The 16,604-nt window shown below is 37.1% G+C and overlaps 1 protein-coding gene across 1 annotated transcript in view; it reads left to right on the plus strand.

The window, feature by feature from the left end:
- Positions 1-16,604, plus strand: part of LOC122811979 — a 1,339,201-nt gene that overhangs the window by 1,006,312 nt on the left and 316,285 nt on the right. Inside the window, exon 6 of the mRNA XM_044084179.1 lies at positions 16,323-16,480. Coding sequence (XP_043940114.1) covers positions 16,323-16,480 — 158 coding nt within the window. The remainder of the gene's footprint in view (positions 1-16,322; positions 16,481-16,604) is intronic.

The following is a 16,604-nucleotide window of genomic DNA, read 5'->3' on the forward strand; positions in this document are numbered from 1 at the left end:
TCCTTCATGCCCAAGGTAGCGTCCAGTGTGGCTCTCAACCAATCCATTCATTTGCCCACATTTTTTTCCTAATCCCCAGAACATTGGGAAAGGATCCTGCACTCTGTAGATGTGCACAGACAGCTCAGATTCTATCTAGACAGGACTAAATCCTTCAGAAAGTCTGATCAATTGCTGGTTAGCTTTGCTACAGGGGCAGAAGGCAAAGCCATCTCCAAACAAACCATTTCCAGATGGATAGCACACTGCATCCATTTCTGCTACAAACAGCATGGAAAGCCTCCACCCAAGGGAGTCAGGACTCATTCCACCAGAGCAGCCTCCACCTCTGCAGCTTTCCTCAGAGGAGTCCCAACCAGGGACATCCTGGAGGCTGCCACCTGGACATCTGTTCACACTTTTACCAAACATTACCACCTGCGTCTCTTCTCCAAATCCAGGGCAGGGTTTGCCTCTGCAGTCTTGCAGGGCATCCCAGCCGGCCCCTAGTTTCCTTGACTGCCTCCACCCATTTCAGCTTTGGGAATCAACCCAAATGTGATGACTGCAACAGTGAAACACGAAGAACATACTACAGTTGTGTACACTTACTATAAATGTAGATGTTCAAGTGTATTCACTGTTGCAGTCCTGGTTTCCCTCCCTCCATCTCCCTTTCTTCTCTTTCCTTACAAGGGACATATTGGTATTTACTTTCTAATGGTGGGGTTCTTCCACCAGAACCTGGCTCCTACTTGGGGGCTCCTGACAGGTTAGGGCAAGAAAAACTGATGTAATGGCGTCGGCTGCCTTACTTTATACTACTGATGACCTGACATCAGTCTTGAAGCGACAGCAACCAACGCAGAAATACTAAGTCTCTGGTATTCAGGCCGGCCAAGGGCTACCTTTACAGGGATAACCCAAATGTGATGACTGCAACAGTGAATACACTCGAATATCTACATTTGTGGTAAGTGTACACAACTGTACTTTAGTGTTGCAGTTCATTCAAAATGAGTGGGATTTAGCCACGGGTAGACATCAGAAGAGCAGTCAGATGTCTCCAGGCCAGGTGTAAAGTTTCTTCCCACACATAGGATGTCAGCTGGAAACTCAGCTGTAAAAGGACAAGAAACTGACAACAGCTACCCTGGCAGGGATACCTCAAATGTGATGACTGCAACAGTGAATACACTCAGATATCTTCATTTATGGTAAGTGTACACAACTGTACTTTCTGGAAGTTTCTGTTGTTTCCCTTTGCTTCCTTTTGTAGATGTTTAGTTCTTCTCTTTCTCCTTGTACTATTCCTGTTGCAAACAATGTACTTGTTTTGTCTGATTTTCTCTGAACTGTCTCTGTCCTATATGTATCCTTAAAAGAATTCTACAAAACTGCACGTAACTTTCAAGGTAGAATTTTAGAGATTGTCTCTACAGAGAAATAGTAATATTGTTTTCCATTGCTGCTGCTTCTTTCATGTTCATTCCAGTCTTTCACCAACCATACTTGTTACTGTCTCACATTACTTATTAAATAGAATCTACCCCAGATCTCCTTTCTTGTTTTGTTGGTGTTGTTGCTTCTTCAGTTATATGTGTCTTTTCTTTGTCTTCTGAAATGCATTATTTTGCATGTTGCATTGAATTCGGTGTGTAATGTTTTAGGCCATTTCTGTAGTGTTGAGGAGGGTTTTTTTCAGCTCTTTTGTACCTTGTAGAATATCAGTCCTTTTGCTTAACTTTGTTTCAGCTGACAAAAAAAAATGGAAAGGGCCTACATACACACAAATAAATATTTCAAGCACAGGTTAACAGGATGTAATGCCCTTGTGGCCTGTCAGTATACAAAAACAGTTGTTCCCATAATAAATGTCCAGGCTGTTCTTAAAAATATTTAAACTAATGCTTTCTTTAATGTAATTTGGTAGTCTGTTCCATGCATCAGCTACTCTCTCAGTGAACCAATCTGTACACTTCTCATCCCTGTAGAATCTTTTGCACAGGTTATCCAGTGATTCTCTACTTTTTGGTAACCCCTTACATTCCAAGAGGTAGTTGTCTCTAAATGCCCTATAATACCTGAATAAGGTCTCCTCATACAGTTATATATGAGACACTGTACAAGTTTGGATATTTTAGCATTACATAATAACTCTTTCCAGTTTACTCATGTTTGTTTTCTTTTAAGGTTTCCATATTATTATTCCATACTCAGTATTGGGTATAGTGTAACTAGCAAATGAGGATTTCATCATTTCTGATTTCCTAGACTTTATAAATCTTTTTATGCAACCTATAGTTCAATAACTATCATTAACCAATCAGTTGATATGATTAGAAAAACTCAAAGCTGGATTTACCCATATACTATGGTCCTTAAATGAATCTATAGTTTCAATCACTGTGTGCTGTATTAAATATTCACCTTTTACTTTATGCCTCCCAGATCTCATATGCTTAGTTTTTTGATGTATTTATCAGCATGTTATTCTCTTGTGCTCAAATGGTCAATTTAGACAAGTTCTTTTGTAGACGTGCCCTATCTGTAACACATGTAATAATTTTACCTCTTTTCACGTCATCTGCATATAGACTGTAAAACACCTCAGTTGGAAAAGGTAGATCTGAAAGATGCATCCTAAACAAATAAGGGAGTAGGATATAGCCCTGTGGAACATCCTGACCGTAACCATGAATTTCACGTGTCCAATTGCTATGTGATACTTGCCATGTCCTATTTGTAAGCCATGCAGCTGTCCATCTTATCAAGAATATATCAGTACCTAGTTGTTCTAATTTATTGATCAGTGTTTTGTGTATGACTATCAAATGCTAAAGTTAAAGCTATATAAATTACATCACAGCACAATTTTTCATTAATAGTTGTTATTATGTTGTTATAGAACATCATGTTACAGCTGGTAATAGATCAATGTTCAACATGTGTATGCTGGTATATGGTTTCAACTCCCAACTTTTCTAGCTCTGAGAATGATTTATCCAATATAAACTTCTCCATTATTTTTCCACAACATGAAAGCACATTTTTTCAAAACTGTCTTTATTAAATTATTAGTTTTGACATAGGCAAACTTACATTTAGATATAAGTAAAAAAACCTTATTAACAAGTTCACATTTATAAACATTACACATACATCACATATATTTGGTTATATATCCTATAATATAACAACATTAAACACATTATTCAATTCCTAAGGTGTCTTAATCCCCATTCCTCCTCCAAAACATTTTTCTGCAAGTATTGTTCCCACAATTTCCATTTTTCCTATGTAATTTACTTGTACCCTTTTCAGATGATCCCACTTCCTGTTCTTTTATCTCTATTACAATGTTGACTACTTCAAGTTTAGTTGGTTTAGATTTTGATTTCCATTTTCTAGTAATTCCTTTTTTTATACCCATCAAAATTGTAATTAACAAGGCTTTACCATGTTTAGGCAATTCAGATCCTGTATCCCAGCTCAGAAAATCATTTCCTTAGTTAAACTCTTTTGCTTACTTAGTATTCTTGACAGAGTACTCTGTAGGGAATTTTTAAATTCCATTAACACTTTACACTCTGATCAGGAGAAGCCAAGCTACTCCCTCCAAAAGGAAAAGAGATTTGTCCCCTGTATTTTTGTCTGAACAAGAGTCAGATGACTCTGATGCATCTGAATATAAAGATATGCAACCCCTCTCTACTTATGAGTATTCTGATGCAGAGGACTCCATCCCTTCAGCCTCTCCCCCAGATGTTCTGAGTTTCTCCCCCGTCACACCTCCAATATTGGCTATCTACCTGAGGGAAAATTCTTTGGAGTCAGCTTTTGGTGTACAAGTATCTATGCAACACTTCCAGGCAAACAAAAAAAACTAAATCTTCTAGACTCTGTTGCATATTTGGGAGCCACCATACATGTGTCCTCCCACTGGTTCTTTGCAAATTGCATATCTAATCTCACTTCCTAATCTTTTCTGACCTATTCTGACTGATTTGCCATAGTTATCATGCAATATTTTATATGTCCTTCTAATTATCCCTTTTTAAGTGTAGCTTCTAATATAGATTCAATTAAAAACTCAATCAGTGCAGGTCTTTCATTTAGGATTCCCCTATCCTTTCTTCTTGTCTATACTCTGATATCAGTCCCTGATAAGGAAGACAACCACTAGCCTGCAATCCAAATATCTTCTTGGCTTCTTCCCAATCGAATACACTTCCCTTTCTAATTATTTCTTCCCAACACCTTGGTTCCTTTTCCAGCTTCCTCTAGCAAATTCCAGCTCCCTCTTATTTATTTTCTGCACCCCTAATTGCAGTCATCCGTATCAGCAAAATCTCCTGTCTGCTTTCCCATGTTGGCTTATTGCTTAGTTTACATTTTGCTTCTTTATGAATACAATATTTTGTATGACTTGTTTTTCTCCATAAGGGACTGTGTCCAATGGTATAATTACAAGATACATTGCATGAATAAATCCTGTCAAGTTTTTATTCTCTCAACTGATTAAGCACCGTTATTCTTTTTGTTTGAATAATATGTCTTGCATTTAGGTGGTATCATCACAAAACATGTATTACATCTGTATATTTGCAATGTAACTTTATTCTTTTCACTTAGGTAACCTAACATTACAGTGTCTCTTTCAATAACTACCTTTCTTTATCAGATTCTGTATGACCTGCAAACTCTTACAGTCTTTCTTCAGTCATTGGTAAGTAAGGAGCATATCACTTCTAAGGCATAATTCAGTGATTCTTCCTTACATTCTCTTAAATAAGCTCTGCTCATTGCATCGACAATATACAGTTTTCTTCTTGAGTTACAAAGAATTCTCAGGTCACATTTTTGTAAGGTTAACAACATTCTTTGAAGATATCACAATTTATGTAAAGGCTTTTGAAAAATATTCTGTAATGACTTATGATTCACCTCAGCACAGACTTGTCTACTGTACACATACTTACAGAATTTCTCACAGCCATACAATATAACTACATGCACTTTTTCACTCTGTACAAATGTAGCCTGTGATTCACACATTCCTTTGGACCCACATATAACTGGTTATCTTTTGTGCAGCAGCACTACTCCTATGCTAGACTGACTGGCATCAATTTGCATCACAACTGGCTCTGTCATAATAGTGAAAAGTTGGAAGTTTTGTCACCAATTTCTTTAGCATTGTAAATTTTTTTTCTTGCTCCTGCTCCCAGTGTCACTCCATGTAGTCCTGAAACCAACTCCTTAAAAGCAGAAACACTTTGAATGTTAGGATTACATTTGGATAAGTACTGAACTCAACCAAGAAATCATTAGCAGTGCATGTTTGCTTGATGATTTTTTTTTCCATTTTGGCTAATAATCCCAGTTTCTCTGGATAAGGATGCACATCCTGTTGCTTGAAAACATGCCCCATGTTTTTACTACTAGTCACACATGTTCTGCATTGTTTTTATTCACTTTCAGATTGTTCTTTCTTGGCCTTTCCAGCAGTTCTTTACTTGACAAACACTGAGGAAGGCCTAAGGGCCGAAACCGGTATGTTCTTTTCCTCCTTCCTTCAATAAACGGATTTTGGTCCACTGTTTGCTGGCTCTATCATGTTTTTGTAATTCCTTGATGCCTTTGAGCCGTGCAGTAGCCGTACGTGCAGAGGTCTGATTGCACTTTCCAGCAATACTGTCATTTTTCACTCTAATTTGGTCTCAGCTCTAACCATTATGTCATCATATTCCAGACTCTCAATAGTTCGAGCAATAACTTACTAAAAAACTCAAGTGATGAACAATCAAATGGCATTTTTCTGGAATCTCTGGAATCTGTATCTTCTAAATAATGCAGTGAATGTACACAGCTTTGAACTGTCATAGACACAACTTCTTCAACAGAGTTAAGTGAATAATGCTTTCTTAGAATAGCCGAATGTTTCCACTATGAATTGTCAAGTTACAACCTGTCAAAGAACCAACTCACCAAGTATAGTTGGTTAGGAATTCACCCCAAAGATAAATTCAGATGTAAGCATGTTTGCAGGTGAGCTCATCACACTCACCTTAACTTAAATGTACATACTTTACAGTGGCACCAACATGAAGAAAAGGGAATTATCTTGAAGTGATGAAATCAACACTGCTGTACATGCTTCAAAACTGCACTGGCATATATGAAAAACAGTGAATGGGTGAGCTCAACATTAGTTAGGCGAATACAAGTTGATGCAAACTCATCAACTTTGTATTCAATAAGATGTAGGAAAGCTTAACTGTTACTGTTTATCCATGAAGCAGCCTCCCATTGTTTTGCTGTCACTCCCAGCTGCTCCAATCACTTTAGTTCCTTCTCCCTTCTTTAACCAAATGAATTCAATGCTTTTCTTGGTATAGGAGAATGACATTAGAGTCACACACAAACATAAACACTTCCTAATTCAAAGCTTGGCTTTTTTTAAATTTTTTTGTCATGTCAGCAAAGACACTTCATTTTACAGTTATTGAATTAATGCACTTCCCAAAATTCATATGGAGCAACAATGCAACAATGTGACTGAAGCCTTCAAGGAAACACATTAGTCATAGCTATGTTTTTATGTTAGCTGTTGTATACAGCACAACAAAACTTGCAATATATATGTCACATAGTAGTGTTTCTTTGTTGCTGTATAGTGTTTCATTGCAGACAGTAGTTACACACTTTTCCCCAAAATACAAAAACTGGGCTAGTCTAGACAGAATTTACTTTTCACAGGAACATGTGCATTTAACTGAAGGTCTTGATACTCACCCAATAACTGTTTCAGGTCATGTGCCAAAAATAACTAAAGTAAAAACACAGGGTAATAAAATAAAAATGAGACACTAGCACTTTCCCACCTATCTGTTGAGAGTGGGATAACATTAAATTGGAATTTCAAAATAGGGTGGAAATAAAAGAATGAGAGAAATGGTTAATAAGTAACAAGACTTATTTAGAGGGACTGACAAATGTTAAAGTATTGCAAAATAGGGAGACTCTCACAGAGCAAGAAGAGGCACAACTGCAGAATGCTATACAGAAAATTAGGGATTACCTCAATAATATGCATGAGTATAGAAGGTTTGCTGTTAAGCAACTGTTTTTGATAATAACTGTAGAGCACAAAAACATTTAGCACAATGACTCAGGCAACAGAAAGTAGAAAGGGCTGCTGCCAAGCTTAGGGAGCCTATAATAAGGAAGAAAACAAGAGAGCCTGTAAAAGTATTAGAAATATTTCAGAAATTCCATGAAAGTCTGTATAAAGCAGATAAATATGGAAATCAAGAAAAGGTACAAATGGAAATGTTTATGGAAGAATTAAATATGCCAAGGTTGATGAGGCTCAATTACTAACAGGATAGGAGGAGATGAGATAAAAATGGTGATGAATAACTAATCTACAGGAAAGTCCCCAGGAATATATGGTATTCCTGTAGAAGTTTGGAAGCTAGGAGAGAAAAACTGATAAAGATCTGGAATATTTTGTTTAACAGTATTTTAAGAGGAGGAGATGTACCAACATCCTGGAAGAAAGTGGTGGTAGCTGGAATACCAAAAGAGGTTAAACATCCATCCAATCCAGCTTCATACAGGCTTATTTCAATACTAGACCATAATTGTAAAGTGTTTGTCTATAATGGCTAAAAGAATGGCAAAACTGATGCCAAACTTGATAGATATGGATCACTGTGGTTTTGTGGAGGGGGAGACAAATATTCAACAACATAAACAGAACACTGATGATCCAGAGGGAAGCAAAATGTAAGAAAACACCACTGTTGTTGGTGGGTCTTGATGCAGAGAAAGCATTTGACAGAGTAAGCTGGGACTTTATAAGCAGGGTAATGGAAGCATTTGTATTTCTTGATAAAATTATAAGGTTGATTGGGGGATATATGAGGGATCGCAGATGAAAATTAAAGTGGGTGGGTTCCTCTTTGATCATTTCTGCCTCAACAGAGGAACCAGGTAGGGGTGTCCTCTTTCCCCTTTGTTATTTGCATTATATTTTGAACCTCTGGCAAAGAAAATAAGGGACTCAGAAATTCAAGGATAAAATTGGTATGGTGTTCAAGAAAAACTGCCTCTATTTGCAGATGATATTATTTATACTTGATAAAAACAGAAGAGGACATTACAGTGTTGTGGAACATTTTGAGACAGTTTCAAATCTTTTTGGGATACAAAATTAATAAAGCTAAAACAAAGGCAAGAGTGTTAAATTATGTACCCACACATGAATTGGTTCAGCAATATCCATATTTGTGGATACATGATAAAATGAAGTATTTAGGAGTATGGATTAAACATGATTCCAGTGTGTGAGCTAAGGATATGTGGGAAGAGATTAAACAAAAGATAATACAAAACCTGAGAAATTGGAAGCTCTGTTATATGGATATGAATAGCAAGATACAAGCAGTTAAAATGTTTTTAGTCCCATTAATCTTATACACAGGTCAGGCATATTTTTATCAAACAGAGGAGATGTTGTGGATAGCAATTAATAAAGAACTGAAGGATTCTATCTGGGAGGGGAAGAATAGCAAGAGTCAAGTGGGATAAGTTGATTCTTCCAATAGAGCAAGGTGGATTGGGATTACCTGATTTGAATGGGGTATTTCAGAGCTACACTGTTAAGAATCCTGTACATAGCACAAGCAGAAACCTATAATTCAAAGTGGAAAGTGATGATGAAACAGGGGGAAGCTCAAGAAATGGGGATTTTGGATGCAGACCCCTAAGAAGAGTAGCAGTAATCATACAAAATATTATATTCATAAAGTAGCAGAAAATATTCTAACAAATAAGTCAGCATGGGAATGGAGAAAGGTGATTCTGCTGATGTGTTTGTTTTTTTTTTTTTGCCTGAGGGATGACTGCTATTAGGGATACATACAATAGGCAAAAGGGGGCTGGAATGTATCTGAGAAAACTGGCAAAGGAACCAAGATATTGGGAGCAAGTAACTAGAGAGGGAAAGGTAATAGAATGTAAAGAGGCCAAGAATGTATTTGGACTGCAGGTCAGAAATTGCCTTCCCTATCAAGGATTGATGTCAGATAGTAGGCAAGAAGAAAGAAATACTGGAGTCCTAAATAAAAGACCAACACTGGTAGAGTTTTTAATAGAATCTAGAACAGAAGCTGCTGTTAAAAAATGAATAATTAGTTGACTCTATAAAATAGTGCATGATAAATATAAGAACTGATCAGAATAGTTTAGAAAGGATTGATAAGAGAGATTGGATAAGCAATTCACAAAGAAACAATGGGGGATATATGTTTGTCTTCCAAGTATGCAACGAAATCTAGAAGATTTAGGATTTGTGCTTGGAAATATTTATATAGATATTTTATACCCCAAGTAGACTACAGAAAATTTTTTCAGTTAGACAGCAAACGTTAGAGGTTAGATGAAGAAGAAAAGGGTAATTGGGACATATCTTCCTGGAGTGTAATGAGTTGGCAGACTTTAAAGATTCCCTGCAGACAACTCTATCAGAGATACTGGGTGAGCAAATCGGTGTAACTTGGGAAATGATTTTTCTGAGCTATGATACAAAATCAGAATTGCCTAGTTATAGTAAGACCTTGTTGAGTCTAATTATGTTGGCTGCCAAAAAGCAATTACTAGAAAATGGAAATCAAAGTCTAAACCAACTGTACTAGAAGCAATAAATATAGTTACAGAGAGAAAACAACTGGAGTTAGAATCTTTAGAAAAGGGTAGAAGCAAATTGCATAGGAAAAATGGGAATTGTGGGAACAGTGCATACAGGGGAGGAATGAGGTTTAAAAGAAGGCAGCATTTGAATGAGCTATGTAATGTTTGACTGACAATGATTTGGTAGATTATAAGTGATGTATAATGTTTGCAACTAAAATTATATCAATATGTTTTGTGATGTAAAATGCTTGCAAATAAGATGATGTCAATATGGTTTGTTTTCATTTATATAAATGTATGATTGTCTATGTCATAAGTGATCATTTAATAAATATGTTTCCTGTTTTAAAAAAGGTCTTTTATTGAACATCTTAAGAACAACAAAAGTAATTCTGACAACAAAGTAGTGAAATGTGAAACAATTAATGTTTAAACATAGAAATGAAAGCACAAACACACAAGTGGCAGACATAAGTAAGTTATCATTACAATAACTGAGTGTAACAGTAAACATTAAAAAGCTGCTATTAATGTTCACAAAAGGGTAGCAAGTGTTTATAAAGCTGAAGAAATTAAAAGAAACAAAATATACGTAGTAGTCTTACCCTGATAGTAAATGAAGTAATGGTAGATATACAGAGAACATTACTGCACAATGTTATGTGAACTAGCACAGTGGTTGCCAACACATGGAGAGTAATTCAGAGATGCAAGTAGCATAGAGATGTAGTGCAGTGTGCAAATGAGTGACAACATGGTAATTAGAGTTATTGTATTTGCAAATAATAAAGTCAGTCATGGTGCACAAAGAACCTCACCAACCATCAGTTCTGAAGGTCAGTATCTGGTCTCAGCAGTCATCTGTTCTGAAGGCCAGCATATTCCACAGTAGTGCAGCCTTACAAGCATCACGATGCCAGAAGTACATTCAGCATTAGCATAGCAACATGTATTATTAGCCACATTCACAGCCACCGTTTGTATTATTGCATGTAATTGCCCTCCATGTTGCAGACAAATCCACCAGTGTCTGACATACCGTCATCTCTATCTCCCTGTACATGTGTAGGTTATTTTTATATTCGACCCTTACTCACAGGAATGCTCATTTAGTAGTCGCATTTAGTTTTCTACTATTAATTTTATCTGGCTCTGAAAAAAAGGGGGGGAAGGTCGTAGTATTTTTTGGAGGCTTGTTCCTGTAACACAGCTGACAGTTTCTAGATTGTAGCCCTTGGCCCTCGCTCGCATTTTCACATACTTTCAGGCTTTTTCTGTACTTTTAATTTGAATTTTTTATTTTTTAATCTTTATATTTTTAATCAGTATTGGGTATGTGATATCTTGTCATACAATATTTTGGCCCTCCGACCTCACTGAACACGCTACACTCTATACCCTTCTCCCTGTAGGCTGGCTCCTTACTTGTCACTCTCCTCTTTGGTTGTACCCCACCCCCGATCCCACTGCACCATCCTAATGTGTAGGCAATTTCTTTATATTCAGCCCTTACTCACTGGAATTGCCATTTCATTCAGGAATGACATTTAGTTATTAATTTTATCTGGCTCTGAAAAAAAAGGGGGGGGGGTCAGAGTATTTTGGTGGCTTGTTCCTGAAACACAGCTGACAGTTTTTTAGATTGTGCCTTATGGCCCTTGCTCGCATTTTCACATGCTTTCAGGCTTTTTCTGGACTTTTAATTTTATTTATTTATTTTTTAAACTTTGTATATATTTTAATCAGTATGGTTACACGATATCCTGCTGTTCAATATTCTTGCCCTCGGACCTCACTGATTATGCTACACTCTATGCCCTTCTCCCTGTAAGCGGGTTCCTTACTTGTCCCTCTCCTCACTGGTTGAACATATCCCCACCGAGCTGTATAGACATTGGTTTACCTCTCAGCCAATCGCTAGATAGTATTACTGTTTTTTATTACTTTCATGGTTCCTAATTTTCCTGGAATGTGTAACTAAGCATTGTAAAGAAGTATAAATGACTGAACGATTGTTAATTCTGACACACCGCTCATCTGTCTGCTTAATAAAGGACTTAAAATAACAAAAGGTCTGTTTTCTTGAATAAGGTGATTTTTAAGAAGTAGTTGCACTGATACAATTTTATGGCTGAATGATCCTTAATAAACTGCAGTTAATCTAGAGAGGAGAGGTTCCATTGATAGAACATTTTGGTTAGTGGTTTGACAATTCTGGACATAGACAAAGTCAGTTCATTTCTCATTGGTATTGACAATTGGAAATTAGAGGTTAACCACTGTCTTTTGGTTTTCCAATGCGGCACTTCAAGTTTTTAACCCTCGATTCTTTTGAGTGGCCTCTGGTTATTTGACTTACTGGACTGCAGCACAGTTACCATCTTCAGATTGTGCTAAAAACTGGCTTCTTGGCTAATCATATCTATGACTAGGACATTGTTGACCACTGTTGTGTGGACAGAAACATTACACAATAGTTAATAGACAGGTGCCACTAACACATGTAATCAAGAGGGATACATGGAATGCCTGTTCCGCAGGACATAAAGTTTTGTGTAGCATTAACCATTCTAGCTGCATGGACCTTCCAGCATCTGACAGGATACAACTTAACAGCTCTGCAGGCTTCAATTTCATGAATCTCATGCTGTTGCCTTTGCCATTATGCTGCAGCATACAGAAGAGAATATTTGGTTTCCTCAGACAACAAGAGGAGAGGACCACAACAATGAAGACATTATGCAACATAGCCCATTTCCCTAAGGTCCTGGCAGCCATTGACTTCACCCATATTGCCATCAAGACAGCACATTTTCCACATGACGTCTGTAACATCAGCCAGAAGGGCTTCAACTCCATCAACTGTCAGGTTGCTTGCAATGTGCAAGATCTTATGTAAAGTGTGTTTGTGCACCAGCCAGGTAGTTCCTATGTCTCCCTCATCAGGCACATGTGCAAACTCTATTAAGTGTTTCATGTGGAATGACTTTCCACAGCATCATCTAATTGGTGGGCACACACATTACCAGCCACATAGTCATTGATATGGTGTTCCCATGGACATAGTCAGCATGTATGTTACAGGTGATGCATGCAAGATATGCCTTCTAACCATGACTGATGATCCCTCTGTGGCTCATTGACCATGGCAGAGGTGACATAAAATACCAAACTGATGCAGACATGGAACACTGAACAAACTCATGAAGGTTTACTTACACGGCTTGGCTACATCTGGTAGCAAACTGTAGTATACACCAGAGACCTGCAGTAAGATGTTAGCAGTTTGCATCATGTTGCACAATATATTGGCACCCAAGCTCATACAATGTAGAAAAACTGCAGGACTACCTAATAGACTTCTAGCAGCAGTGAAGGGGGAGACAGGAGAGGAGTCATCAGAGGAATTGGCCGCAGTGTTACCCCTTGAGAGGCAGTGGGTGACTCAGTGCATAACAGGGCTGGCAAGGAGGTGGCATTTTTGTGCTTTATCTTTGCATCATCAGAAACTTCCGGGTAATAGTGTTCATGTATGAGATATCATGTAACCAAATGGCATGGGAGAGCACAAGAGGCATTTCATAATAGGAGACTAGGGCTATTATAATGCCTTAGCCTGTTTGATGATCAGTCATTAATTTACTGTGAAACATCATTTGGGTAGGGTCTCTAGACTCAATAAAGGGTTAGGTGCCAGTGACTTGGCCTTCATATGGGCCATTCTAACGGCAGGTCTATCTGCAACAAGCAAATTATCTCCAACCTGTTGGATGCAAATTTTTTCACAGTCTTGTAGCTTTGGTTTCTGTGTGCTATAGCACCATAGGATTGGCAAGATGAAAGCACAGAGTAGAGATTTTTGGCATTCACCATTTTGTTGTATGGATTTAAAATGGGAGCTACCAACATCTTTGGATTTATCATAGATACAAGCACAGCCTGTGAGCTCCTATTTGTCTGCCATCCACCCGGCAGTATTAGGACATTATTTCAGGAGTTCACAGGCTTCCTAGTCAGCTCAGTACTGAGTTCACCAGAGTGGGTTGTTTTGGGTGACTTCAGCATCTGGAATAATGATAATTCTATATTCTGTGTGCCTTGCTAATTAATTAATCTGTATTATGAAGGATTTGCCTTCAATAAGGTTATTTCTTCTGCCACCCATAGCTGAGGCCATATAGTTGATTTGGTGTTTTATCTCAGTGTTTCAGCTTTTGATATGTGAGTGGAATCCCTCCATTATCCTGATCACTACCTCATTTGATTTTCAATTACCTATCTCGGTTACAGCCCCCCCTGTTGTTGGTCTGGTAAAATGCAAGAATTTAAACACTGTAATAGATGGTCATTTCACTGTGGCCTTTTAGCAGTTCTTTTTTCTGTCCAGTGCTGTTGGACTAGAAGATTTGCTTATAACTAGTAATGAAGCTGCTTGGTCATCTCTGGATTAGCTCACCCCTTCTAGTGTGTCTTTTCTACCTTGGTTTATGTGAGCTTGTGGTTTGATGATGAGCTTAATAGTATGAGGTGGATAAGACAGTGGCTTCAGTATAAATAAATGGAGCTGTTACAAAAAGGCAGGTTCCCTCTCTAGAGAGCTTTCATCTGCATGAAATCGACCAGTTGCATTCTTTCAAGTGGTGGGAAGACTTGAGTCATTTGGCCTATCTTATTACCCGTAAGGTACCTTATTCTGGGCATTGTGAATTAGCACCTTGATTCCTTGTAGCTTGTATTGCATCAGTGAGGGCAGTACCTTCACCAACATTAAGAGCAAAGGAAGATTGTTTAATCCAGCCCAAGATTCTCTCTTGGATTTGGAGTTAGTCTCAGATGTCAGTTTACAGTGATGTCATCGCAGTTATTCAAGCTTGCAAGCTACCACCTGCAACGTAGCCTCAGTCCTAATTTGGATATATGTTTTTCATATAGTTTTCTTAGTTTATATCACATTTTCTCTTTCATTTCAATGGACTGGAGTAATTGTACTAATTGCATATAGAGTAGGGATTTTATATAAATTACATAGCTTTTTATGAATGGGTTGGTTCGCATATGTCATTCTAGTCTACGTGTGAGGTAATTAAACATAAAAATTAGACTTTTAGGTAGTTTAGTTAGGTTAATATTCTGTAAGCTTGAGCTTTATTTAGTTATTGTTTTTTTTTAGTTTGAGTGTGTGCACCTATATATATATATATATATATATATATATATATATATATATATATATATATATATATATATAGGTTTACTATCAAAATCCCATATCTGCAATGTGCGAGTGTTCATGTTTCTGACCCAAAATGTTGGAAATCAAATAAAAGAGCAGGAACATGACCGAAAGAGGTATTTAAGTAAAGTCGACGTCTCAGGAATGTTGACTTTACCGAAAATACCACACTTCCCATCATGAATTAAGAACGTTTTGCAGGGGGATAAGCCCCCCATCACTCCCATCCCCTGCTACTTATATATACAAACTCCAAGATCACAGTACAGTGAGGGAAAGGATACATTGAATCCACAACAGTGAATGTGAGTGTTCATTCGCTGTTATGACTAGAACATTTTTTTTTCGATTTATTTGAAATGTTGAAAGTAGCAGTTTGAGTTTTCCTATTCGCACTTTGTCTGAACAGCATTTATATATATATATATATATATATATATATATATATATATATATATATATGTATTTTTTTCCTATAATGGGTTCAGTTTGCCAGTAATGTCATTTTTCAGTTTGATAGTTGCTGTTTGTTCTTTAGTTTATTTTTTCCCTTTTTCATTTTAGTAATTTAAGTTTCATTTCTAGGAGCTTGATTAAAATGAGAGTGTATGTCTATGTGTGTATGCACATCTTCATGGCTGTCTGTGTGCTATTTTATGTGTGCACTGTGCTATATATTTTTTTTAATTTATTGTGAATAGGGAAGAGTTAAGATGACTAGTGACATACCTAGAATGGTGGTAATTTGGCATTTGTTGATATGGAGAGGCTGGTGATAAATGCTTGATAACACAGGTAGGAGAATGACAAAATGTCTACTCCAAGTCAGATGCATATGTTTATTATGCAGTTTTATAAGAATATACATATATATTCATTATAGGTTCCCATCAATTTGTTAAAAAAAAAACAAAAAAACGTGTTTTGTCAGATCTCCTGCCATAAAAAAAAAATCAATCCCCTCCACTATTTCAAAAAACAAAAAGCATGTAAAACAATATTTTCTGCAGAGGTGTAAGCCCCTTGCAACCCTCCAAATACTTTCCATCTCTAAGTATACTAACTCTGAGATCACACAACAGCAAACATAAGGACCATCTTCCTAAGCCACACTGTTCAGCAGTGTCACATTAGACCACAAAGAGTGGTCATTGAAACTAGAAATAAGACTATCACAGCTGATTCCTTTTTATTGATTGGGCCCTTATGTGAAATGAATGTCTCACTGGTGCATGTGTGCAAGTGAAGTAAAAGAAGAATGTTACTGTTTTTGTGTGAACATAGTACCCGGTATTATAAATATATCAAGTAATTGTTTTTTTAAATTGTATGAAGGTCTTAGTGGTTCTCTCTACTTGGCTCATTCTTTCTCTTTCAGGTTAATAGAGTGTTTTTTTTTCTGTCATAGGAGGACGAAGTACTGAAACCTGAGCAAGTAGTACCCAAAAGTACTGTGGAAGATGTGGATATGTTTTTGGAAGATACAAAGGAAACTCAGCTGGAAAATAAATTTGAAATAATGGAGCAGCTAAGTCAGGAGAATCGAGAGGAAGTTCATTCTGAAAGGTATGAGGATCGATAAATGGCTAGTTCTTTCAACAGGCATGGTGACATCTGATATCACACTGCTATAAAGGGCACTTATAACACAACGACAAAATGTGAGTCAGCAGGCAGTGAAGCATTTGTT

The sequence above is a fragment of the Protopterus annectens genome, chromosome 9.part0 (genome assembly GCF_019279795.1).
Source record: "Protopterus annectens isolate FY-2018-M chromosome 9.part0, PAN1.0, whole genome shotgun sequence".
In the NCBI taxonomy this organism is placed as follows: domain Eukaryota; kingdom Metazoa; phylum Chordata; order Ceratodontiformes; family Protopteridae; genus Protopterus; species Protopterus annectens.